Source organism: Nilaparvata lugens, chromosome 9 (genome assembly GCF_014356525.2).
Source record: "Nilaparvata lugens isolate BPH chromosome 9, ASM1435652v1, whole genome shotgun sequence".
Classification (NCBI taxonomy): domain Eukaryota; kingdom Metazoa; phylum Arthropoda; class Insecta; order Hemiptera; family Delphacidae; genus Nilaparvata; species Nilaparvata lugens.
The window spans coordinates 5,871,051-5,898,647 of NC_052512.1; the positions used below are offsets into that span (position 1 = coordinate 5,871,051).

Consider the following 27,597-nt stretch of genomic DNA (forward strand, 5'->3'; position numbering starts at 1 on the left):
AAGAAAACTTTCTTCTTTGTCTATTAAGATTTCTATCATAAAAAATTTATCAAATCATTGAAAAGCCTCAATGACATGAGAAAACAGAGTCTGAAAAATATAAATTATTAAATGTCATAAACTCAATATGAACATAATCCTAAAAATTCCATTCCAATTTAAAGGCTATCTTCCTGACTTTCAGCAATACTCTACGATAATATATCTCCAGAAACAATAACTCAAATGTAACGTAACTGAAAACTTTCTATACTTCTTTAGAAAAAATTTATAAGTATCTTCCATCACTAATAAAATCAAAAGGATTATCCTCAATCAATATTATTAACTTGAGAAATAACAGGCTTTGTTGATAAAATACTCTTTGATTGAGGTTTCAATTAATTGAATTCCCTAAATTATATTTTAACCTTATTTTACATACCTTAGCGGTTATTTGAAGAAGCAATTATTCGTACATGATGAAGAAACACAATTTAACCTTTCAGGACATGGCACTACTAGAAAATTTAAACTTTAATAAAAATAAAACTAGCTCCTACATTAACTAATGATATAAACTAGTAAACCTGCCCAAAAAGGGCGAAACATAGTGACTACATCTTTACTCTCGTAGTGCTCCTAGCAAAGTGTCCTCCGAAACGTAATCTGGTCTTGCGGCTGGAGAATCCCCACTACTGTATTTAGAAACAGGTCTCCTATTGGGCGAAGGGAATCAATTTGACCAATCGTCGCGTGGCTTCTGGAGCCTTTGGACCAAATAGTAACTGCAAAATCGGTAGTTTGTTAGAATTTCATTGCTTGCTGTTTTCCAGCTTATCGCACTCCATGTCGCGACAAGAAGGCTAAGTTTTAGAGATAATTCCATAATCTACATTCCTCGACGACTCGGAGCCAAAATTTTTAAATATCTATCATGGGAAACTCGAAGTCATGGTCGTTCATAATAGAGAGAAAATAATTTATTTCGCATACTCACTTACAATAATGGCTCTAGTCTATTGCGTATTAAATTTACTATTTTAACTTGGGAAAAGGCCTGAACTAAAGAGTGCTCGGCACATCTTCATCCTCTTGTTCTTTTTCTTACTCTTATTCCAGTTCTTCTCCAACTTCTCCTTCTTCCCCCATTTCTTCTCCACTTCCTTCTTTTTCTTCTTCCACATCTTCTTCTTTTCTCTCTCCATACCCTCTCTCACTTCCTCTAAATCATATACTCCCATCTCTCCCTGTGGATAAACAATGAAATATATCATTTTTACCATTATAACGTTGTCCTCACCATGGTATCCTACATTATTTGCTCCCGGACCAAATCCAAAAACATTCTATAGTGAGGTCCACGTTTTATCTCAGATTTCGTCTTGGAGACTCCAGGAGGGAGTTTAAAAGACAAGTCATTCTTATGAATACTCAATCCCATATAGTACAGAACAGGCAAAGTGTATAAATCACCAATCCATATGGAATAGTCAAGTGAACATATAAGTCGATAATATAGCCCCATTCTAATTACTTATCATATTTTAATTCTTTGGAGCTAGTTCAATCTGAAAGGAACTCTTGTAAGCTATAAGAAGCTGCATCAATTGATAGTATATTACGCACAGAAAGTTAGTGTTTACGGTATGAGGATAGTTTCCCGGGCGAGGCTTGCCGAGCCCGGGAATATGCTATCCGAATACCGTAAACACTTTTCTGAGAGAGTCGCGTACGATATTTTTCGCCACACTACAGGTATAGCTGATGCCAAAAAGTTAGGCGGTTTCGTCAACAGATGATGTTGTCAAGTAGAGTTGTCATCTAGCTTGGCTCAGGTGATGATTTTCAAATCAAAAGAGACAATAAATAGATGCATTGCATCAGCTGTGAGTATGTTACTCCATGTGACCCATGAAGCCGCCTAACTTTTTGGCATCAGCTATATAAGAATAATAAATAGAATAAGAATGTTTTATTAAGGGCGTGGGGGAAACTTTGATGTCTCATATCTCAAGAGCCAGACATCGTAGGGTGCTCAAAGTGGGGTGGGAATTTCCGATCCCACCCTCCTGAACACAATGCACCATATGGCACAGTTGTCCAAACACATTTTCAAAAAAGTTAGAATAGCAGTCTCACCCTTCTTAGTTCCATGTTAGCGGCCAGAAAGGGTACTCTTTCCGGCCTTAGCCGGAAAGAAACCTGTTCTGACGTCAGACGAGAGTCGTTTGCAAACAATGTCTTTCAGATCTACCTAGGGACTGGAAAACAGCTGCTTTCTGTGCAGTGTGGCGAAAATACTTTTTCAATTGGTTTTTGAAATGTCTGGGTATTTTCAATTCTTTTCAGCATGAGCGGTAGCTTGTTATAGAATAATCTACCAGTATATCTTGGTTTTTTCTCGAATAGTCTACTATTATGCCTCACCAAGTGATAGTCAGATGGGTTTTGCGTGTTGTAATCATGAACGTCAAGATTTTGGCTCAAATCACGAATAAAATAACCTCAAAGATGAACAAGTTAGGCACTGTTAGTAGACTCAGTGACCTGAACAGTGGCCTGCAACAATCTAGCCTATTCGCTTCTCCTATACACCTAACAGCTCTCTTTTGCATCTTAAATACTCTATCCATTTTTTGTTTTGACAAGTTACCCCACTCTATGATGGCATACCTTATATGCGACAATAAGAGACCATGGTAGGCTGTTATTAGTAGCTTTTCATCTCTGAGCCTTGCAAGCTGTCTCATGACAAATACTCCAAATGCTATTTTGGCACACAATTTTTCAATATAAGGAGTCCAAGTCAGTCGCCTATCTAATAAAATACCCAAAAATTTGACCAGATCTTCATCATCAAGTTGACAATCATTCACAAAAATGTTTATCTTCCTATCTTCTATTATATTATATCTGTTTTTGAATTGGAGGTATTGACATTTCTTGCTATTTATTGTCAGCTTTAATAGATTCTAAAACTGTACAATGGACTGCATCACTAAGTTGGCATTTATTTCGAGATTATCCAACACAGAACTGCTGAAAATAAGTGATGTATCGTCTGCAAATAAGAGAGCTCTAACATTTATCAGTTCTTTGGGTGGTTGGTCAACATAAAGCAGAAAAATGGTAGTGGAGAAAGATAGGAGAACAACGTTGAGATCCTCTGCCTTGTCAATGCCTCCTATAGACAGTAGCTGATGGTTTATTAATGTGATATTCACTGTTCATTCTCGTTTGAAATAATCAATTATATTTTATTAAGTAAGAAGTTATATTTCTCAATGGATTTTAATGATCGAGTTTCCATTTTCAAGAAGAAATAATTTGTAAATTAATTATCAATTCTACATTGTTACAAAACGATCTGGCAACAGAGCAAAGTAAGAAAGAGAAAGCGCTATCCGCTTTGTTGAATGATGAACAAAGATAGCAATACCATTGCTAATCGAATACTGATATTATAACGTGGACCTCACTATAGAAAAAGATAGCGCTATCTGCTTTGTTGAATGATAGACAAGGATAGCAATACCATTGCTAATCAAATACTGATATTATAACGTGGACCTCACTATAGTAGAGGATAGCGCTATCTGCTTTGTTGAATGATAGACAAGGATAGCAATACCATTGCTAATCACATATTGATATAATAACGTGGACCTCACTATAGAAAAAGATAGCGCTATCTGCTTTGTTGAATGATAGACAAGGATAGCAATACCATTGCTAATCACATATTGATATAATAACGTGGACCTCACTATAGAAAAAGATAGCGCTATCTGCTTTGTTGAATGATAGACATGGATAGCAATACCATTGCTAATCAAACACTGCTATTATAACGTGAACATCATTATAATAGCTTTCCTTATGTTTCAGCTGTACCCCGGAACAGGGTTTGAATCCTTTCCCATTCGAATTCAGACCACAGGTGTATGATTTGCAGACCTTCACAGATCCTGAGCCCCGAGAAGCGCACAAAGCCATCGTAAAGATTGATGCTCATCTTACGGATGAATACTTCACACAGTACTTCATATCAGTTAGAGAGGAAGTTTGGAATTGTATACCATTCAAGGTAAATCATCAAAAAACTAGTAGTTCTGTGAACAGTAGACCTCACGCAGTTTTCTCATCCACAAGTACCTGATTGGAACTATAGACCTTATGGAAAAACAGCAATAGACTGGCTTCTCCACACATATGTGTAATCACTTGTCAGCTGATTTAAAAGTTGATGAAGAGACGAGTGCTGATATCTTGTATCCCCTAATCACCAAAATTTGGGAAGAAGAAAGAGTTCCTGCAGAATGGAAGACAGGTACTATAATGAAGATACCCAAGAAAGGTTGCTCTACAGATTGTGTAAACTGGAGAGGGGTAACACTGCTCTCAGTGCCTAGTAAAGTGCTAGCAAGAGTAATCCTAAAAAATAAAGGATAAAGGATTCTGTTGAAAGGAAAATACAGAGAGAACAAGCTGGTCTTAGGAAGCACCGTAGCTGTGTAGATTTAATAAACACACTGAGGATAATTTTAGAGCAAAGTGTTGAATGGCAGAGCACTGTTTACCTGGCTTTCATCGATTTCGAAAGAGCTTTTGACTCAGTTAACAGAAGAGTGATGTGGAGTACACTGATTAATCGTGGCATCCCACAGAAGATGGTGAGCATTCTGAGAAATATGTATGAGGATTGTGAGTGCCGTGTCCTCCATGCAGGAAGTTTGAGTGAACCCCTACCTGTCACTCCTGGAGTCCGTCAAGGCTGTGTGTTGTCTCCCACGTTATTCTTGCTGGTTTTGGACAGTGTGATGAGAAGAGCTGGTGGAGGTAGGAGAAGAGGGATACCTTGGGGCCTAAGAGGGCGGCTAGAGGATCTGGACTTTGCTGATGATATTTGTCTACTGGCACAGCGCTTTACTGACATGCAAGAAAAGCTGAGAAATATTTCAAATGAGGCAATAAAGGCCGGCTTGCAGATAAATGCTAGAAAGACAAAGGAAATGAGAGTAAATGCAAGAACAGACATGCCTTTGAAAATGGGCGACTCCAATATCGAGCTGGTAGAGTCCTTTTTATACTTGGGTAGTATGGTCACTGTAGAAGGAGGAGCTGATCAAGATGTAAAGAGTCGAATCATGAAAGCAAATGGAGCTTTTATACAATTGAGGCCAATTTGGGCAAATAAAAATATATCCAAAGCCACAAAGATTCGACTCTTTAATAGCAATGTAAAATCAGTCCTCTTATATGGATGTGGAACCTGGAAGGTGACTACAGTGACCTCTAAAATGTTACAAGTATTTGTAAATAGATGTTTGCGTCGCATGATGGGCATCAGATGGCCAGAGGTTATCAGCAACGAAGCACTATGGGAGTCCACCTGTCAGGATCCAATCCAAATGCAGATAAAAAGAAGGAAATGGAGATGGATTGGGCACACGTTGCGCAAGGAAGAAGGTGCCATTGAAAAAGACGCATTGGACTGGAATCCTCAAGGACACCGTGCAAGAGGACGCCCAAAAATCACGTGGAAGCGTACCATCCAGACAGAAATTGGGAAAGCCGGCAAAACGTGGTTGGAGGTGAAGGCGTTAGCACGCGACAGAGTTGGATGGAGGACATTCTCGGAAGCCCTATGCTCCTCAAGGAGCGACAGGAACTAAGTCAAGTAAGTCAAGTTAATAGATTCTTAAACTGTACAATGGACTGCACCACTAAGTGGGCATTTATTTCGAGATTATCCAACAGAGAACTGCTGAAAATAAGTGATGTATCGTCTGCAAATAAGAGAGCTCTAACATTTATTAGTTCTTTGGGTAGTTGGTCAACATAAAGCAGAAAAATGGTAGTGGAGAAAGATAGGAGAACAACGTTGTGATCCTCTGCTTTGTCAATGCCTCCTATAGACAGTAGCTGATGGAGAACAACGTTGTGATCCTCTGCCTTGTCAATGCCTCCTATAGACAGTAGCTGATGGTTTATTAATGTGATATTTACTGTTCATTCTCGTTTAAAATAATCAATTATATTTTATCAAGTAACAAGTTATATTTCTCAATGGATTTAAATGATCGAGTTTCCATTTTCAAGATGGAATAATTTGTAAATTAATTATCAATTCTACATTGCTACAAAACGATCTGGCAACAGAGCAAAGTAAGAAAGAGATAGCGCTATCCGCTTTGTTGAATGATGGACAAGGATAGCAATACCATTGCTAATCGAATACTGATATTATAACGTGGACCTCACTATAGAAAAAGATAGCGCTATCTGCTTTGTTGAATGATAAACGAGGATAGCAATACCATTGCTAATCAAACACTGCTATTATAACGTGAACCTCATTATAATAGCTTTCCTTATGTTTCAGCTGTACCCCGGAACAGGGTTTAAATCCTTTCCCATTCGAATTCAGACCACAGGTGTATGATTTGCAGACCTTCACAGATCCTATGCCCCGAGAAGCGCACAAAGCCATTGTAGAGATTGATGCTCATCTTACGGATGAATACTTCACACAGTACTTCATATCAGTTAGAGAGGAAGTTTGGAATTGTATACCATTCAAGGTAAATCATCAAAAAACTAGTAGTTCTGTGAACAGTAGACCTCACGCAGTTTTCTCATCCACAAGTACCTGATTGAAACTATAGACCTTATGGAAAAACAGCAATAGACTGGCTTCTCCACACATATGTGTAATCACTTGTCAGCTGATTTATGATGAATGATTCTATAGTCTGATTTCTACTTTAATATTGGCGTATGGAGGAGGCTCCTTTTTACTTTTAAATTATCCTTGAAATGCAAAATTTCCAAAAACCTTGTATATACATCAACGCACAATTAAAAAAGGAACATACGTGTCAAATTTCATGAAAATCTATTACTGCGTTTCGCCGTAAATGCGCAACATATATACATTTAAACATTTGAACATTTAAACATTTAAACATTTAAACATTTAAACATTTAAACATTTAACATTTAACATTTAAACATTTAAACATTTAAACATTTAAACATTTAAACATTAAACATTTAAACATTCAAACATTTGAACATTTAAACATTTAACATTTAAACATTAAACATTAAACATTTAAACATTTAAACATTTGAACATTTAAACATTTAAACATTGAAACATTTAAACGGTAGTATGGTCACTGTAGAAGGAGGAGCTGATCAAGATGTAAAGAGTCGAATCATGAAAGCAAATGGAGCTTTTATACAATTGAGGCCAATTTGGGCAAATAAAAATATATCCAAAGCCACAAAGATTCGACTCTTTAATAGCAATGTAAAATCAGTCCTCTTATATGGATGTGGAACCTGGAAGGTGACTACAGTGACCTCTAAAATGTTACAAGTATTTGTAAATAGATGTTTGCGTCGCATAATGGGCATCAGATGGCCAGAGGTTATCAGCAACGAAGCACTATGGGAGTCCACCTGTCAGGATCCAATCCAAATGCAGATAAAAAGAAGGAAATGGAGATGGATTGGGCACACGTTGCGCAAGGAAGAAGGTGCCATTGAAAAAGACGCATTGGACTGGAATCCTCAAGGACACCGTGCAAGAGGACGCCCAAAAATCACGTGGAAGCGTACCATCCAGACAGAAATTGGGAAAGCCGGCAAAACGTGGTTGGAGGTGAAGGCGTTAGCACGCGACAGAGTTGGATGGAGGACATTCTCGGAAGCCCTATGCTCCTCAAGGAGCGACAGGAACTAAGTCAAGTAAGTCAAGTTAATAGATTCTTAAACTGTACAATGGACTGCACCACTAAGTGGGCATTTATTTCGAGATTATCCAACAGAGAACTGCTGAAAATAAGTGATGTATCGTCTGCAAATAAGAGAGCTCTAACATTTATCAGTTCTTTGGGTAGTTGGTCAACATAAAGCAGAAAAATGGTAGTGGAGAAAGATAGGAGAACAACGTTGTGATCCTCTGCCTTGTCAATGCCTCCTATAGACAGTAGCTGATGGAGAACAACGTTGTGATCCTCTGCCTTGTCAATGCCTCCTATAGACAGTAGCTGATGGTTTATTAATGTGATATTTACTGTTCATTCTCGTTTAAAATAATCAATTATATTTTATTAAGTAACAAGTTATATTTCTCAATGGATTTTAATGATCGAGTTTCCATTTTCAAGATGGAATAATTTGTAAATTAATTATCAATTCTACATTGCTACAAAACGATCTGGCAACAGAGCAAAGTAAGAAAGAGATAGCGCTATCCGCTTTGTTGAATGATGGACAAGGATAGCAATACCATTGCTAATCGAATACTGATATTATAACGTGGACCTCACTATAGAAAAAGATAGCGCTATCTGCTTTGTTGAATGATAAACGAGGATAGCAATACCATTGCTAATCAAACACTGCTATTATAACGTGAACCTCATTATAATAGCTTTCCTTATGTTTCAGCTGTACCCCGGAACAGGGTTTAAATCCTTTCCCATTCGAATTCAGACCACAGGTGTATGATTTGCAGACCTTCACAGATCCTATGCCCCGAGAAGCGCACAAAGCCATTGTAGAGATTGATGCTCATCTTACGGATGAATACTTCACACAGTACTTCATATCAGTTAGAGAGGAAGTTTGGAATTGTATACCATTCAAGGTAAATCATCAAAAAACTAGTAGTTCTGTGAACAGTAGACCTCACGCAGTTTTCTCATCCACAAGTACCTGATTGAAACTATAGACCTTATGGAAAAACAGCAATAGACTGGCTTCTCCACACATATGTGTAATCACTTGTCAGCTGATTTATGATGAATGATTCTATAGTCTGATTTCTACTTTAATATTGGCGTATGGAGGAGGCTCCTTTTTACTTTTAAATTATCCTTGAAATGCAAAATTTCCAAAAACCTTGTATATACATCAACGCACAATTAAAAAAGGAACATACGTGTCAAATTTCATGAAAATCTATTACTGCGTTTCGCCGTAAATGCGCAACATATATACATTTAAACATTTGAACATTTAAACATTTAAACATTTAAACATTTAAACATTTAAAACATTTAACATTTAAACATTTAAACATTTAAACATTTAAACATTTAACATTTAAACATTAAACATTTAAACATTTAAAAATTTAAACATTTAAAAATTTAAACATTTAAACATTAAAACATTTGAACATTTAAACATTTAAACATTAAAACATTTGAACATTTAAACATTAACCATTTAAACATTTGAACATTTAAACATTTAAAACATTTAAACATTTAAACATTTAAACATTTAAACATTTAAACATTTAAAACATTTAAACATTTAACATTTAAACATTTAAACTTTAAACATTTAAACATTCAAACATTTAAACATTTAAACATTAAACATTTAAACATTTAAACATTTAAAATTTAAACATTTAAACATTTAAACATTTAAACATTTAAACATTCAAACATTTAAACATTTAACTTTAAACATTTAAACATTTAAAATTAAACATTTAAACATTTAACATTTAAACATTTAAACATTTAAACATTTAACATTAAACATTTATTGAACTGAAAGAAACAGCCTACCGGCTAGTGAGCGCGACGCACTCAAGTGAAAGAAATACGAACTGAACGAGGAGCGCGCGTCCAATTCAAAAACGAAAAATGAAAACTAGAGCTGGCTCCAACATCCCCCCCCGGCTGAAAAGCTATTTTCAGACAAGGCTAGAGAACAAAGAAACGAAAAACAATGAATAAACGACGAAAGAAATAAAAATAAAACAAAACGAGAATAAAACAAAAAATGCAAAAGGAAAATTATTGAGTAGGCAATGGATACAACTTTGTAGCCGGCCTTTTGAAGCGACCATTGGCGCACCGCACCATAGCCACTCGAACGACACCGTCAGCACCGGGAAATACTTCCTCAATCACCCCCAGAGGCCATTTCAACGGTGCGACATTTGGTTGATCCACTAGGACGATTGTACCAACCGTGAGAGGGGTGGAATCCTTACACCATTTAACACGGGTTTGTAATTCATGTAAGTATTCTTTGCGCCAACGACTCCAGAAAGACTGAACCATTCGATTGACTAATTCAAACCGATCCAATCGATTCATTGGACGATCTTCCACATTCAACATAGGAAGGTACTTAAGAGGTGTCAAAGTGAGAAAATGAGCCGGTGTGAGGGCGAGGGGTTCACTCGGATCCGCGCTCATTTGACATAACGGGCGTGAGTTAAGTACAGCCTCAATTTGAACTAAGACAGTGTTCAATTCTTCGTAAGTCAACAACTGGTTACCAATAACTCGAAACAGGTGTGACTTTACTGATTTTATATTCGCCTCCCAAAGACCGCCGAAGTGAGGTGAACCTGGCGGGATGAAATTCCACTCAATGCTATGATCAGCAAGTTCATTCTGGAGCAGGTTTTGATATTCCTTGGAGTTCAGCATCCGTGACAATTTTATTAGCTCATCATAGGCGCCGACGAAGTTGGTACCATTATCGGAATACATGACCTTACAAGGACCTCGTCGAGCAAGGAAACGGCGAAAAGCTGATAAGAACATTTGGGTCGATAAGTCCGAAACTAATTCAATGTGAACGGCTTTAGTTGCCATACAGACAAAAAGACAAATGTACGATTTAAATATGAAAGGATTCCGACGCCTGGCCATGGTGATTCGAATGGGTCCACCATAATCAACTCCACATTGGATGAATGGTTTAGACGACAGAGTTCTACAGGCTGGCAGATTGCCCATTTTCGGCGGTGTAAGAGTGGGACGATAGTGAAAACACTTGTTACATTTTCGTACATGACTCCTTATAAGGACACGGGCTGATAAAATCCAATATTTTTGTCTCAAAATAGACGCCAATGAATGAGGTCCAGCGTGACAGTGCTTTTCATGAAAATAATCAATCAAAAGCGTGACCAATGGATCATTTTTCGGTAATATAATCGGATGACAGCTGTCATAATTCAACTCAGAATTTTGTAAACGTCCACCCACACGAATAATATCATGATCAAGAAAGGGTGACAGTTGTTGAAGATGAGAAGTACATTCTTTCCCACCTTTCAATTCCAGTAATTCTTTCGAAAAATGAATTTTTTGTACGACTTTACACAAATGTTTTTCCGCCAAATCGAAATCTAATTCATGAGGTTTAGGCAATAGACAAAGTACTTTCAATATTAACACTATGATACGCAATAGACGTTGGTAGTTGGAACAACGAGCAATTAAAAGATGAATCGAATTAATAGATGAATTTTCCGACTGTACTACAGTGACAATTGAGTGAACCTTGACCTCAGGTAGACACTCTATAGGTTCCAGATCGACCTTGACGGGCCAATCACTCTCTTCTAACATTAGCCAAGAGGGGCCAGACCACCACAAATCATGATTAATTATTTCAGAAGGGGATAAACCTCTCGAAATGGGATCAGCTGGGTTTGAATTTCCTGCCACGTGTAACCAGTCATTGATAGGACAGTCTTGAATTTTTGTAAGTATTCTTTGCGCCAACGACTCCAGAAAGACTGAACCATTCGATTGACTAATTCAAACCGATCCAATCGATTCATTGGACGATCTTCCACATTCAACATAGGAAGGTACTTAAGAGGTGTCAAAGTGAGAAAATGAGCCGGTGTGAGGGCGAGGGGTTCACTCGGATCCGCGCTCATTTGACATAACGGGCGTGAGTTAAGTACAGCCTCAATTTGAACTAAGACAGTGTTCAATTCTTCGTAAGTCAACAACTGGTTACCAATAACTCGAAACAGGTGTGACTTTACTGATTTTATATTCGCCTCCCAAAGACCGCCGAAGTGAGGTGAACCTGGCGGGATGAAATTCCACTCAATGCTATGATCAGCAAGTTCATTCTGGAGCAGGTTTTGATATTCCTTGGAGTTCAGCATCCGTGACAATTTTATTAGCTCATCATAGGCGCCGACGAAGTTGGTACCATTATCGGAATACATGACCTTACAAGGACCTCGTCGAGCAAGGAAACGGCGAAAAGCTGATAAGAACATTTGGTCGATAAGTCCGAAACTAATTCAATGTGAACGGCTTTAGTTGCCATACAGACAAAAAGACAAATGTACGATTTAAATATGAAAGGATTCCGACGCCTGGCCATGGTGATTCGAATGGGTCCACCATAATCAACTCCACATTGGATGAATGGTTTAGACGACAGAGTTCTACAGGCTGGCAGATTGCCCATTTTCGGCGGTGTAAGAGTGGGACGATAGTGAAAACACTTGTTACATTTTCGTACATGACTCCTTATAAGGACACGGGCTGATAAAATCCAATATTTTTGTCTCAAAATAGACGCCAATGAATGAGGTCCAGCGTGACAGTGCTTTTCATGAAAATAATCAATCAAAAGCGTGACCAATGGATCATTTTTCGGTAATATAATCGGATGACAGCTGTCATAATTCAACTCAGAATTTTGTAAACGTCCACCCACACGAATAATATCATGATCAAGAAGGGTGACAGTTGTTGAAGATGAGAAGTACATTCTTTCCCACCTTTCAATTCCAGTAATTCTTTCGAAAAATGAATTTTTTGTACGACTTTACACAAATGTTTTTCCGCCAAATCGAAATCTAATTCATGAGGTTTAGGCAATAGACAAAGTACTTTCAATATTAACACTATGATACGCAATAGACGTTGGTAGTTGGAACAACGAGCAATTAAAAGATGAATCGAATTAATAGATGAATTTTCCGACTGTACTACAGTGACAATTGAGTGAACCTTGACCTCAGGTAGACACTCTATAGGTTCCAGATCGACCTTGACGGGCCAATCACTCTCTTCTAACATTAGCCAAGAGGGGCCAGACCACCACAAATCATGATTAATTATTTCAGAAGGGGATAAACCTCTCGAAATGGGATCAGCTGGGTTTGAATTTCCTGCCACGTGTAACCAGTCATTGATAGGACAGTCTTGAATTTTTGTAACTCGATTAGCGACAAAAGATTGCCATCTAGATGGACAGCCCCTGATCCAATGTAAGACAACAGTTGAATCCGATAATGCAACAACGCGAGTCACGTGACAACGAAGGCTCAAAACAGAGACAACAACCTGTATTAATTCAGCGAGCAAGAGCGCCGCGCATAATTCAAGCCTAGGTATGGATAAAGTCTTAGATGGCGCGACTTTTGATTTAGCACACAACAATGTGATAGTTGCAGGTTGCATATCCATTTGAGATTTTATGTAGATCACACCACCATAACCTAAAGTCGATGCATCACAGAAACCAATGACAGTAATTTTCGAATCATTCATCACTCCTAAATGACGTGGTATGAAGAGATTGGACAATAAAGGGAACTCCTTCTGACATGTCTCCCATTGAAGCGCAATAGAGGGAGGTACTGAATCGTCCCAATCAAGACCAGCATTCCATATTTGTTTAATTAAACATTTAAGAAAAAAAGTTAGGGGTGACAAGAGTCCCAAAGGATCGAAAATGCGTGCTACTACCGATAAAATGTGACGTTTGGTAGGAACAGACTGATTAGGATTCACTGAAAAACAAAACGAATCACTACCAGGTTGCAATTTCAAACCTAGGACAGCCAACAAATTCCCCATCTCGAAATCTTTAGACAAGGCCGATTTTTCATCTTCCGAGAAATCATTCATCAATTCAGGTGAATTGGAACTCCATTTAGTAAGTTCGAATCCGCCTCTCTCGAACAATTCTTTTGCCTGACTACAAGGACGATTTGCTTCACCTAAAGAAGACACACTTGTCACCAAATCATCCATAAACATGTCACTCGGAATACGAGCTTTAGCATCAGGGAAATTTTCACCTTCTTCTTGAACAAGTTGATGGACAGTTCTGAGAGCTAGAAACGGTGACTCACTCAGACCAAATACGACAGTTTTTAATTCAAAAATTTGTATGGGATCATTGGACGAAAATCTCCATAACAAACGCTGGAATTTGCGACACGATTCATCGACAAGAATCTGTCTATACATCTGCTTTATATCAGCAGTTACAGCGATAGAAAATAACCGGAAATTGACTAACAGAACGAAAATATCCGTTTGCAACTTGGGGCCGATATGAAGTATATCATTCAATGATACTCCAGTAGTAGTTTTCGCGCCTGCGTCAAAGACAATACGCAAAGGCGTTGATTGACTCTGAGTTTTGATTACAGCATGATGAGGTATAAAATAACCACTTTTATCACTCTGATTTTTTATCAATTCCATGTGTCCTTGTTTGAGATAATCCAAGAGGACATCGTGATACACTAAACGCATGTTTGGATCACGTGCCAGTCGTTTCTCCAAACTGATGAGTCGACGTTCTGACATAGCATAAGAATCACCAAGACAATCAGGGGATTTTGAAAACGATAATGAGACAACGAATCTACCCGAATTTTCACAACGAACGGACGATGCAAAATTCTTCTCGCATTCCAACTCATCAGCAGTGAGTTGTTTTCCTACATCTGGAACGCTTTCCACTTCCCAAATTTTCGAACTAACTTATCCAACGGTGATGTTAGACAAGTCATCAAACACGTTGAATTTTCTGAAGATTGAGTTAAAATAGGGGCTCTACCCATCAAAATATAACCGAAAACACTTTCCAAGGCCATCAAATAATTCGAATCAATTTCCACACGACCATTTCGGAAAATATGGGGCACTAATTCAGCTCCTATAATAGCGTCAATTTCGCTGAGAATGTGATAACTTTCATCAGCAAGTCGAAGACCAAACAAATTTGATAATTTAGAATTATCAATTTTACTAGTGGGAAGCTGTTCCATGATTTTTTCGACAACTAATGGTTCAATGGAAAATTTAACACTAGAATCGAGTCGAGATTGAAGCGTGACAAAGTATGACCAAAAACTGATTGCGAATTTCCGCCAAAACCATTCACAATTAATTGGAAAGGAGAAATCGATAGTTGCAATTTACGACAAAGTTTACGAGTAATGAAATGACTTTGACTAGCTGAATCAACTAAAACTCTTATTTTGTGCAATCTACCTCTCTTATCAGGTACCTCGACTTGAGCAGTTGATAGTAGAACACTATACGGTGCCGACTTCGAATCGATAGAACAACAGGTAATAGTATTATTTTCTACCTTTTTCGCATCCGAATTTGATGACAAATTTGAAGCATTTCCGAAATGTAAAAGCGAATTATGCTTCTGACTACATTCCTCGCAGTTGGAAGAAGTACAATCTTTACTACGATGGGCTGGCGAGAAACATTTCAAACAGCAACCCTTCTCCTTAACAAAACGAAAACGGTCCCAAGGTGATAACTGACGAAAAAGACGACAATTGATCAATTTATGATTTGTCATCGAACATTTCAGACATTCTGATATTTTTACCGGTGATTTGGTCACTTGCGAATTCGATTGAACAACCAACACTTTGGATTTTGGTATTGGTTTCACTACTGGCTTGCATTGTTTAGACGATTCGTCATGCGGTAACGATTTAATCTGCCTTTCAATGAATGAAACAAAATCAGTATATGTGGGATCATCCTTAGTATGAACTGAAGCTTCAAATGCCTTTCGAGAAACAGGATCTAAAATTTTCAACACTTGGAACAGAAATATTGCATCAGATACATCTTCACCTCGTAGGCGTTTTAAAGCAGTAATTGAACCACAGAACTGATCGACTATAGAAACTAAACCTGCACGAGACTCAGATTTTAGACAATTGAATTCGAAAATTTGTTTCAAGTACACATTTGAGAGTGAGCGGGGGTCATTGAACCGCTTAATTAATGCATCCCAAATAATTTCATAATTATTAGCAATAGGTGGTAGATGACGTGAAATATTAGCCGCTTCTCCAGATAGTTTGGACACCAGATATTGGACCTTTTGTTGATTTGGAATCGATTTGTTGTCATGAATCATGCATTTAAACATTTCGTAGAATACCGCCCATTTTGATTGATCTCCGTCGAACACAGGAATTTCAATTTTTGGTAAAATATTAGACGAATCCTTATTGGAAGATACAGGTTGAGCCGGGGTAGAAACACTAGGTACAACCTGACTGCGTTTTTCCAATTCACTAGCAATTGCTTCCATATGTTCGAACATTTCCATATGTGAACTACTAAATTTGGGTACAAATTCCGGGTCTTTTTCCATTCCAAGCTCCTGTATTTCCATTTCAACAGCTTCATAATCCTGAACAGTTTTAAGAGTGGAACTATAGAGAATTAGAAATTGTTTAGCACTAGCTTCTTCTTTTAAAGCCTTTTTTGACAAATCGAAAGTACGTTGAATACGATAGAAATATTGCTCAAGTTTAGCTCGTTTGAGCTTTAACTTCTTTTCACTCATGATTGGATATTGGAAAGGTCTTAATGATTTTCATTTACTAATTTTCGAATAAAATTACGAATGCAACAATGAACGATTTTCATTGATGATTCAAGCAAGCAAAATGATAATGTTAGTACAAATTGAACAGAGAAAGCTCAATAGACGAAGCAAGCTAAGCGATAACGTTATCAGCATTGCAAAGTAACGGTTCCAATCGGACAATAGAGATAAGAGTGAACCAACTTGATCGGCTCAATTCATAATGTACAAACAGGTTTGAACCCTAGCATGCACAAACGATTTACAATAAAATTGGATAAGTGCTTGCCAAATATTTGAATAAAAAATAGCCAATAAAATTCGGCCTGGATGACCAATGTAAACTCTAAGGTTCAACTTTACGAAATTTATATTGATTTTGAATTGGTAATCAATAATTTTGATGTAAAGTGGACTGTATTGAATAGAAAAGAAACAAGTGATATCTCTACAGAAACAAGTACATGTAATGAATATATAAAAGAACAACTCACCGAAAATCTGCAGAGTACCTAATGTAATATTTATATTATTGAGCTTACAACTCCCAGGTAAGGTATTCAGGTGTCCCCGAGGTAGGAGATGAATCAAGGATGGTGAAAAGGCAAGCTCAATTGTCATCTACTGTTGGTAAATTCGGCTTCCATCATATAACGTTGCACATATATTTCTGACGAGATATTTACAATGTCTTTAAAGACTATAGATCGGTGAACTTTCCAATCGAAAAATAATAGTTTAAAACTTTCAACTAAAGGGAGTTTGGCAAACACTCTTCCAAACGTAGGTTTATGGTGTACGATTTAACATTAACGAAAAAATAATAATTTGAAGAACGATTTTCTTCTGGGAATGATCGACGAATAATATCAATTCCCGACTCGAGGCAAGCTATTACAAAGCGAGACTGAACTGAAAGAAACAGCCTACCGGCTAGTGAGCGCGACGCACTCAAGTGAAAGAAATACGAACTGAACGAGGAGCGCGCGTCCAATTCAAAAACGAAAAATGAAAACTAGAGCTGGCTCCAACAGATTAAAACATTTAAACATTAAAACATTCAAACATTTAAACATTTAAACATTCAAACATTTAAACATTCAAACATTTAAACATTAAACATTTAAACATTTAAACATTTAAACATTTAAACATTTAAACATTAAAACATTTGAACATTTAAACATTTAAACATTTAAACATTTAAACATTTAAACATTTAAACATTTGAACATTTAAACATTGAAACATTTGAACATTTAAACATTTAAACATTTAAACATTCAAACATTTAAACATTTAAACATTTAAACATTTAAACATTTAAACATTTAAACATTTAAACATTTAAACATTTAAACATTTAAACATTTAAACATTTAAACATTTAAACATTTTTAAATTTGAACATTTTAACATTTAAACATTTAAACATTCAAACATTTAAACATTCAACATTTAAACATTTAAACATTCAAACATTCAAACATTTAAACATTTAAACATTTAAACATTTAAACATTTAAACATTTAAACATTTAAACATTTAAACATTAAAACATTTAAACATTTAAACATTCAAAATTTAAACATTTAAACATTAAACATTTAAACATTTAAACATTTAAACATTTAACATTTAAACATTTAACATTAAACATTTAAACATTTAAACATTTAAACATTTAAACATTTAAACATTTAAACATTTAAACATTTAAACATTTAAACATTTAAACATTTAAACATTTAAAATTTAAACATTTAAACATTTAAACATCTAAACATTTAAACATTTAAACATTTAAACATTTAAACATTTAAACATTTGAACATTCAAACATTTAAAAATTTAAACATTTGAACATTTAAACATTTAAACATTTAAACATTCAAACATTTAAACATTCAAGCATTTAAACATTGAGAGAAATGCCAAACCGTCGACTTGAATCTTGGACCTCACTTCGCTCGGTCAATTAATATTACACCCTATCGAGGGTCTTATAATAAACATGATTTTTTTGTCATAGTCATTCAATTTCAGCTGTTTTACATCCATGAAATCGAGCCGGTAAACAGCTGTTTGCAGAACAAATAAACATATGATTTTGAATAGATAATAATCGAGCCTCAAATTTCGACATTCAATGACTTTTTTATGTGTGCACCGAATTTGATGATTTTTCTTAGTTGTGTTCGTTAAATGTTGGCACCGTTGATTCTATTAAATCATTCACTATGAAGAGATAGCATACCTCGTGTGTCTCCAGCGTTATTGTCCTGGCTCAGATCTTAGAATAGTAGACTTGAGATGCGCGTGAACACTAGCGTCACGTGATCAACTTTTATAACAGCAAGGAAAGTTGTGTGAGTGCGCCACACCAGATTTTTGTCGTAGTTGACCGAGCGAAGTGAGGTCTAAGATTCAAGTCGACGGTTTGGCATTTCTCTTAATGTTTGAATGTTTGAATGTTTGAATGTTTGGATGTTTAAATGTTTAAATGTTCATATGTTTATATGTTGTGCATTTAAGGCAAAACGCGGTAATAGATTTTCATGAAATTTGACAGGTATGTTCCTTTTTTTATTGCGCGTCGACGTATATACAAGGTTTTTGGAAATTTTGCATTTCAAGGATAATATAAAAGGACAAAGGAGCCTCCTTCATACGCCAATATTAGAGTGAAAATCAGACCATAGAATTATTCATTATGAATCAGCTGACAAGTGATAACACAGATGTGCGTCAGTCTCTTGCTGTATTTCCATAAGGTCTATAGTTTCAATCAGGTACTTGTGGATGAGAATACTGCGTGAGGTCTACTGTTCACAGAACTACTAGTAAACAAGATATTGTTTCTCATAGTCATTCAATTCAGCTGTTTTACATCCATGAAATCAAGCCGATAAACAGCTGTTTGCCGAACAAATAAACATATGATTTTGAATAAATTTATAATATTTCTGTTGAGATGATTCTGTTCTGTTAATTATTTCCACAGGGAAGTAACTTCTTGAGGATAGTAAACGAAGTTGTAGGCAGAATACCGGTGCAGAAAATCCACTATTATGATGGAATCACAGAGGCCCACAAGTTATTTTTGGAAGAGAATAATAAAGAACTAGGGAAGAAGAGTATTCGATTTACAGAGGTGAAATATGTGGATCCAGTTACAAAGGAGATTTTGAAATATGGTGAGCTTCCATGGATATATTCACATTGAATTATTTCTTGCAATAGTATCTTACATCACATGGATGGGAAGGGGAATGATGTTTCTAGTCGAGGCGTTTATTGTTTAATGTTTTTGAAGGGATGGATTCGAGGATCCAAAGGTTCAAAGAACCCCACACATCAACCGAAGCTTATTGTGTTCCCAAGTAGTTAGGCAGACCAACACCTGTGTCCTTTACAAGAACCAGGAGCTTTTCCTCATACTAACATCCCATTCATCACCTGGTTGCTTGTCGCAATCCGGTGTGATATGCTTGGCAGTCTCTCCAGACTGATTAGTCCTCGTGACCTACGTGAGTTCCACTCCTGGCCTACTTTGAAGGTCCTCCTGCTAAGGAAGGGGTGGCCAAGTTGCCTCCAGGGCACCCGGCCACCCTGACTCAACCTCTTGACCCACATTTTCTTGTTACTGAGTCCTCATGACATTTGTGCGATTGTCTTCGAATAGAATCAGGAATCTTTTTAATTTTATTTTGTATAATATCATTTTGCAAGTTTATTGTACATAATTATTAAGTGTGATTGTAACGATGGATGTGTGTATAATTCAAAGAAGACTCAACGATTATCCTAATTCATTAAGGCTGTATCATATCAATGCTGAGTCCCTTCCAGGTCACTTTGATGATTTCAAGGAAATGTTTTTATCAGGTACTTGTGGATGAGAATACTGCGTGAGGTCTACTGTTCACAGAACTACTAGTAAACAAGATATTGTTTCTCATAGTCATTCAATTCAGCTGTTTTACATCCATGAAATCAAGCCGATAAACAGCTGTTTGCCGAACAAATAAACATATGATTTTGAATAAATTTATAATATTTCTGTTGAGATGATTCTGTTCTGTTAATTATTTCCACAGGGAAGTAACTTCTTGAGGATAGTAAACGAAGTTGTAGGCAGAATACCGGTGCAGAAAATCCACTATTATGATGGAATCACAGAGGCCCACAAGTTATTTTTGGAAGAGAATAATAAAGAACTAGGGAAGAAGAGTATTCGATTTACAGAGGTGAAATATGTGGATCCAGTTACAAAGGAGATTTTGAAATATGGTGAGCTTCCATGGATATATTCACATTGAATTATTTCTTGCAATAGTATCTTACATCACATGGATGGGAAGGGGAATGATGTTTCTAGTCGAGGCGTTTATTGTTTAATGTTTTTGAAGGGATGGATTCGAGGATCCAAAGGTTCAAAGAACCCCACACATCAACCGAAGCTTATTGTGTTCCCAAGTAGTTAGGCAGACCAACACCTGTGTCCTTTACAAGAACCAGGAGCTTTTCCTCATACTAACATCCCATTCATCACCTGGTTGCTTGTCGCAATCCGGTGTGATATGCTTGGCAGTCTCTCCAGACTGATTAGTCCTCGTGACCTACGTGAGTTCCACTCCTGGCCTACTTTGAAGGTCCTCCTGCTAAGGAAGGGGTGGCCAAGTTGCCTCCAGGGCACCCGGCCACCCCTGACTCAACCTCTTGACCCACATTTTCTTGTTACTGAGTCCTCATGACATTTGTGCGATTGTCTTCGAATAGAATCAGGAATCTTTTTAATTTTATTTTGTATAATATCATTTTGCAAGTTTATTGTACATAATTATTAAGTGTGATTGTAACGATGGATGTGTGTATAATTCAAAGAAGACTCAACGATTATCCTAATTCATTAAGGCTGTATCATATCAATGCTGAGTCCCTTCCAGGTCACTTTGATGATTTCAAGGAAATGTTTTTATCATTGAGTTTTGATGTAATTGGTATTAGCGAGTCTTGGTTGAAGCCTTCTTTGCCTGATTCAATCTTCGAATTGTCTGATTACAAATTATTCTGTAATGATAGGCTAGGGATGGGTGGAGGGGGTGTCGCTATATACATACGATCTTTGCTTTCACCGAAACTGTTGCATTCTTCTCCGCAACCCTATTCCAAGTCACCAGAATTTTTCTTCATTGAGATCTCGTCGGATGATTGTAAGATTCTCATTGGTGTAGTATATCGTCCTCCTAAGGCAGGAAGGCTGTCTCTTTTTGAGAATGCCTTACTGAATTATATCAGCATATAATATTGCTTGGTGATTTCAATTGTGATTTATTGAAAGATGGCTTCGAAAAGAATCAACTTATGACTTTGATTAACTCTTTGGATCTTAATGTTATAAATTCATCAACTCCAACTTATCTTCTTCCCAATTCTAAAACACTTTTGGATCTGGTACTTGTTAGTGAACCTAATTTTGTTTCTCATTATGGTCAGTTTCCTGCACCTTGCTTTTCTCATCACGACTTGATTTTTCTTATTTATGACCTATCAACTGCTGGGGAACATTTCACATACAGGAATTTCAGGAACTTTGATATTGAAAGGGTATTGAATGAGGCAATTGATATGCCTTGGCACCAAATTGGTCTTTTAAATGATATAAATGATAAAGTATCACTATTTAATCAGATGATTGTGGATGTTTTCGATAAGCATGCACCAATCCATGCTGCTCATACTAAACATAAACCAGTGCCATGGATTACTAGGGAGATTCTACAAGCAAGGGGTGAAAGGGATAGGGCAAAAAGGAAGTTCAAAAGGTCTAATAGTGAGGCTGATTTCAACAGTTTCAAAGTATTGGGAAATAGAGTTAAATCTTTATGCCGAAATGCAAAATTACGATTCTACCACAATACATTCAATTGTAATAAGTCTACTTCTTTTCTATGGGATAACGTCCGTCGTCTGGGTGCTCATCGGAATAAGAAGCAAAATATTAGCATTGATCTCCCACTACATGAATTAAATGATTATTTTGTTGAATCTATCAACCCAACTACCCCTATTAATAATGAGGAGATAGCACAAAACCAATTAATCAACCAGTTTCTCCATGTCCTTCCAGATGAACCATTCTTTTTCTCATATGTTTACCTGGCAGAAGTATCTCATATTATCCTCACGCAAATAAAATTGATTGAATTGAATTGAATTGAATTGAATTTATTGCCAAAAATCACATACAAATATTTGTACAATACAATCACTAAAGTATGCAATATACAATCACCTAAAAATATACATTTATTGTAACTTACACAACAATAATTATCAATGTAATCAATGTAATATTCAGCACTGCCAACATAAGAGTCCTTGTGTGTTGGCAGTGAGTTGCGGTTAAATTATTCTGCTTCAATTCAGGTCAAGTAAGAAGCGATATAAAAATTAAAATAAAAAGAGCTAAAGAAAGTATTACAGCAATATACAAAAGTCTCAAAGGCTCAGAAAAAAAATTAAAAACTTAAGAATAGTACATACTATATGACAAAGTAGAATCCAATTAACCACTGTGACGTCTTGAGGCCATCATGAAGTGAATATTTCACACAGGGAATACATAAAAATATACGATAAAAAAAAAGATGATGAGGGAACATTTACAATACCGTGTTCGAGAACGTGAAAATGAAAAAACCATTGCTCAATGTTTTTAGTAACAATGCTTGTTGGATACAATATTATACTTTATACAACTAGTTTGAAGAATATGTTATGCTCAATCCAATAATCTATGCTTTTGCTTAAATTACGTGTCATTTGTTTATCTATAAAATCGTTTGGAATTTTATTTATAATGTAGCTGCAATAATAGGTAAATTGATGCCTGCATATGGTTAGCTTAATGAGTTCTGTGTTGAATCTATTGTTAGGACGTGTATTATGGGGTGTTATGTGTGCAGGAAAATTAGATTTATTCTTATTGATATGGAGTATTATATTTTTCATATAATTCTGTCTTATTGTAGGGACCTTAAATTCAAGAAAAATGTCCCTACTAGGATAGAGTCGAGGTCTTCCTAATGCTGCTCTTATAATATGTTTTTGTAAGATAAATAATTTCTTCAGATGTGTATCATAAGCAGCTCCCCATACTTCATTAATATATTGAAATAATGAGTGAGCGTATGCAAAGTAAATTTTCCGTATAATGTCTATGTTTTTTATTTTATTTATTTTGTAAAAAATGTAAATGAGGTATTTCAACTTTGAGCACAAATAATCTATGTGTTTGTTCCATTTTAAATGTTGATCCAATAATATACCAAGATATTTAATCGTGTGAACCCTTTCTAATGTTTTTTGTGCTTCTGTATTATCTGTAGAGTTTTCATTGTTATTATTTGTTGTCCCTATTTTAAGATTTAAATCTGTTGCTGGTTGTCCAGTTATATTGGGTGAAAAGGTGATATACTTAGTTTTGTCAGCGTTTAAAGTCAGGATATGTTCTTGAAGCCATTTTCTAATAATTATTAGGTTTCTATTGGCTATATTGAAAGTTTCTACCCAGCTTTTGCCGCTGAAGATCAATACAGTGTCATCTGCAAAAGACAGAGTGGTGCAATCTTGGAGGTTTAGTTTGAGTAGGTCATTCACATATAACAAAAAAAGAACTGGTGAAAGCACAGAACCTTGAGGCAAGCCGAAACCTGACGTATATTTAATATCAGTTTGACCCTGAAGATGTAGGTATTGTTTCCTTTCAGTCAAATATGAAGAAAATAAATCATTTGCTGCACCTCTAATTCCAGCCCTATCTAATTTGTTTAATAATATATTGTGAGGTATCGTATCAAAAGCTTTTGATAGATCCATGAACACTGCAAGAGTTTTTCTATTGCTATTAAAATTGTCAAAAATTATTTTGTTCAAGTGGATGACTGCATCTTTAGTAGACTTATTTTTTTGAAAACCAAATTGCTTTTCATTTATTATATTTTCTTTCTCTAAAAAACTCATAATTCTGTTTTTTATTATTTTTTCTAATATTTTGGAAAGGTTACTTATCAAGCTTATCGGTCTATAATTTTCTGGTTTTTTTAAATCTCCGGTTTTAGGTATTGGGATGATTCTGGCTTCTCTGAACTTTTTTGGGAAATATCCTTCATTTAAACATTTGTTGAATATATGTTCTAAGGGTCCAGTTATGTGGTGAGAATTTTTTTTATGAAAGGTCCTGTGAAGTTATCTGGTCCTGGTGTAGATTTGTTTTTCAACTGATTTATAATTGACATTATTTCGTTTGAGTTTGTGGGGTTGAGAAAGATACTGTGCTGACATGAATTTGATAGCGATCGAGGAACTGGGATATCACTTACATTTCCTGATATTTTTCTGGCAAATGATACACCCACGTTAGCAAAGTAATCGTTGAGTATATCTGCATCTAGGCTTATTTCTTTTGTGTTTTTCTTTATTTCCAGCAGCTCGTTAATGTATTCCCAAGTTTTCTTGGCGTTATTCCTATGTTCATCGAACTTCTCATTAAAATAATCTATTTTTGCCCTTTTTATTAAATTATTTAAAGTATTCCGGTAGTTTTTGTAGCGGGTTTGCAATTCAATATTGTTTGGCTGTCGTGAGAGCTTCCTGTGTAATTTGTCTCTTTCTCGGATTGCATTGACTAGACTGGGTGTTATCCATTTTTTTACTGGTTTGTTTTTTTTACTTAATCTGATTGTTTTTGTTCTTTTATTTGTGAGTTGTGTCAATTTTTCTATGAAATTGCTAACCATTGCATCGATATTGTCGGTGTTGTAAATATCAGCCCAGTTTTCAACCTGTAAGTCAGCTATTAATCCGTCAAAGTCAGTTACAGTTTTGGTCCATAATTCCCCTGCTACCGCGTTATTTTTCAAGGCTTCACTCAAGTGCAGTGAAACACTGTAATGGTCTGTTATGTTAGTTTTAATAATCACGCCACGCTGCAGGTCTCTAATGTTTCCCCCCTCCTTGAAAAATATGTGGTCTATGCAGGTACCATTTCCATTCACTATCCTTGTCGGCTTGTTAATGTAGGATTTAAATCCGTTGATATGCAGAGTACTCAAGTACTCATTTGTTAAACTATTGTTTTCTAAAATATTAAGATTTATATCGCCCATTAAAATTACATTGGTAGTGTCCTTCATTCTGTTCAAACAAGCGTCTAGACTTGAAATGAAATTATTAATGTTGGTAGCTGGAGAGCGATAAATTAAAATTATTGTGTATTTGATGTTATCAATTGAACAAACTATACAGATTGAATTCGATTCTTCGATATCCAAATCAATTATTTCAAAATGAAAATTTTTATCAACAAATAAACATATCCCATCACACTTTGAATGTTTACTTTTATTCTGTACAACATTATATCCTTCAAGACCGTAAGTGAAATGAGCATCATCCGTAATCCACGTTTCTGATAAGGCAATAATATGAAATTTGAAGTTTATATTTCCTAAATAATGAACCAGTTCTTCAAAGTTTTTATTCAGGCTTCTTATATTAGTATGAAAAAAATTCAATAAGTTTTTATTGCTTATGTTATGTGGTTCGAAAGAGAATAAATCATCTATTTCACTTGTATCATGATAGCCTATGAGATCATCATCACATTCAAGAACTGACATATATTTTTCTATAAGAGTATAATACTATTCTGTAAAATTTATAATAATATTAATTGTAATGAAAAAGAAAAAAAACAAAGAAAGTAAGTTAATAAGGAAGAAGATAAAAAAAATGTTAAACCGAGCGGGTAAAGTTATTTACCAATCTTGCGACTTCGCGCCGCGCCTCTTTTAAACAAGAAAATGGTCTTTCCAACCCATAGAAGGATCCAGAAAACTCAAATTAAAAAAATTTGTGAGAATTATTTAAACAAAAGAAGCAGTTTTTGCTAAACCAAATAACAAGAAATGGGTTCAGAGTTGCATAAATAAGCAAGTTGAGTAGAAATGGAGTTTGGAATAAAACAAGCTGACACCGTGATCGTAATAGCAAAAACCATTGAATAAACTGTTTCAATCGCCCCCCACAATTATTCTATAATGCATGCACTCACAGCACTGAATCACTCTGAAGATAATTCCAGGGTTTGGCACGCAGCTAGAAAAATACCACAGACAATATCAGATTGCTATTTCGGCCTCCACCGCTATCTGAATTGTCACAACCAATAATTGCACCTAACACCGATATCTGATTGCGATAACTGAATTTGTACAAACGCAATCTTATCATAATAATTACAGGAGGCAGTATAACAGATTGGATACTAGTGTAGGCTACAGCTTAGTCATTCTTAACTTCACTGAGAGCGAAAGAAAGAGATAACAATAAATGATAATGAAACGAAAAAGAAGAATTTATTGATAAGTTGTTATTGTAATTGCAGGGCAAAAGGTATCTCTGAACTGCACTGTGAAAACGTTTTAGCTATAAGCCGTCGGATATTGCAGAAGTCACAATAATAATAATAGTAATGCCCAGCTTATCAGAGTAATTCATTCACATACATTTGCCTGGCAATCATTAGATTAAAGAGTTTTCAATTTTAATATCAATATGTTTCTTTACACAGAGTTTCATGCACGAGTACATGATTTATATAATGTAAATTTCATGTGCATATCTATATAGATTCATATGTAAGCATAATATAGCCTTATTAATACTTAAGTATATACATCAATCACCAAGATAAGCCATTTAACAACCAAAGTGAATCTGCTGTGCTTATTTCATTCCATCTCAAAAATTTTTACTATTTCACATGGAGCAAATTATTTCTTCCAACAACGGATAAATAACACTTTAAAACATACGGAATCGTAGTCTATCATCAATTTAAACCATAGCAGCAATAAAAGCTTCCAGATCCTTATCACTGTTAATCATTGACACTTTTCCCTTATCCACTGGTCTTACTTTTATGTTTCCTGCTCTATCCACCCACACATATTTAAAATCCTTCTCTTTTTGGAGCTTCTTTAGTTGCGATAGAATCTTTCTACGTACCAGAGTAAGTGACAAATTGATGAACACTGGGCGATCCTCCGCTTGAAATCCGACGTCGCGAGTGGAAAGTCTCCTCACGTGTT

The 27,597-nt window shown here is 35.8% G+C and overlaps 1 protein-coding gene across 1 annotated transcript in view; it reads left to right on the plus strand.

Annotated features, from left to right (window-relative positions):
* LOC111046715 overlaps positions 1–19,679 on the plus strand; it is a 225,584-nt gene extending 205,905 nt beyond the window's left edge. The window contains exons 7-8 of the mRNA XM_039435443.1: positions 3,871–4,069; positions 19,443–19,679. Of these exons, the coding sequence (XP_039291377.1) occupies positions 3,871–4,069; positions 19,443–19,664 (421 nt within the window). The 3' untranslated portion in view covers positions 19,665–19,679. The remainder of the gene's footprint in view (positions 1–3,870; positions 4,070–19,442) is intronic.
* Positions 19,680–27,597: the final 7,918 nt, after the last annotated feature.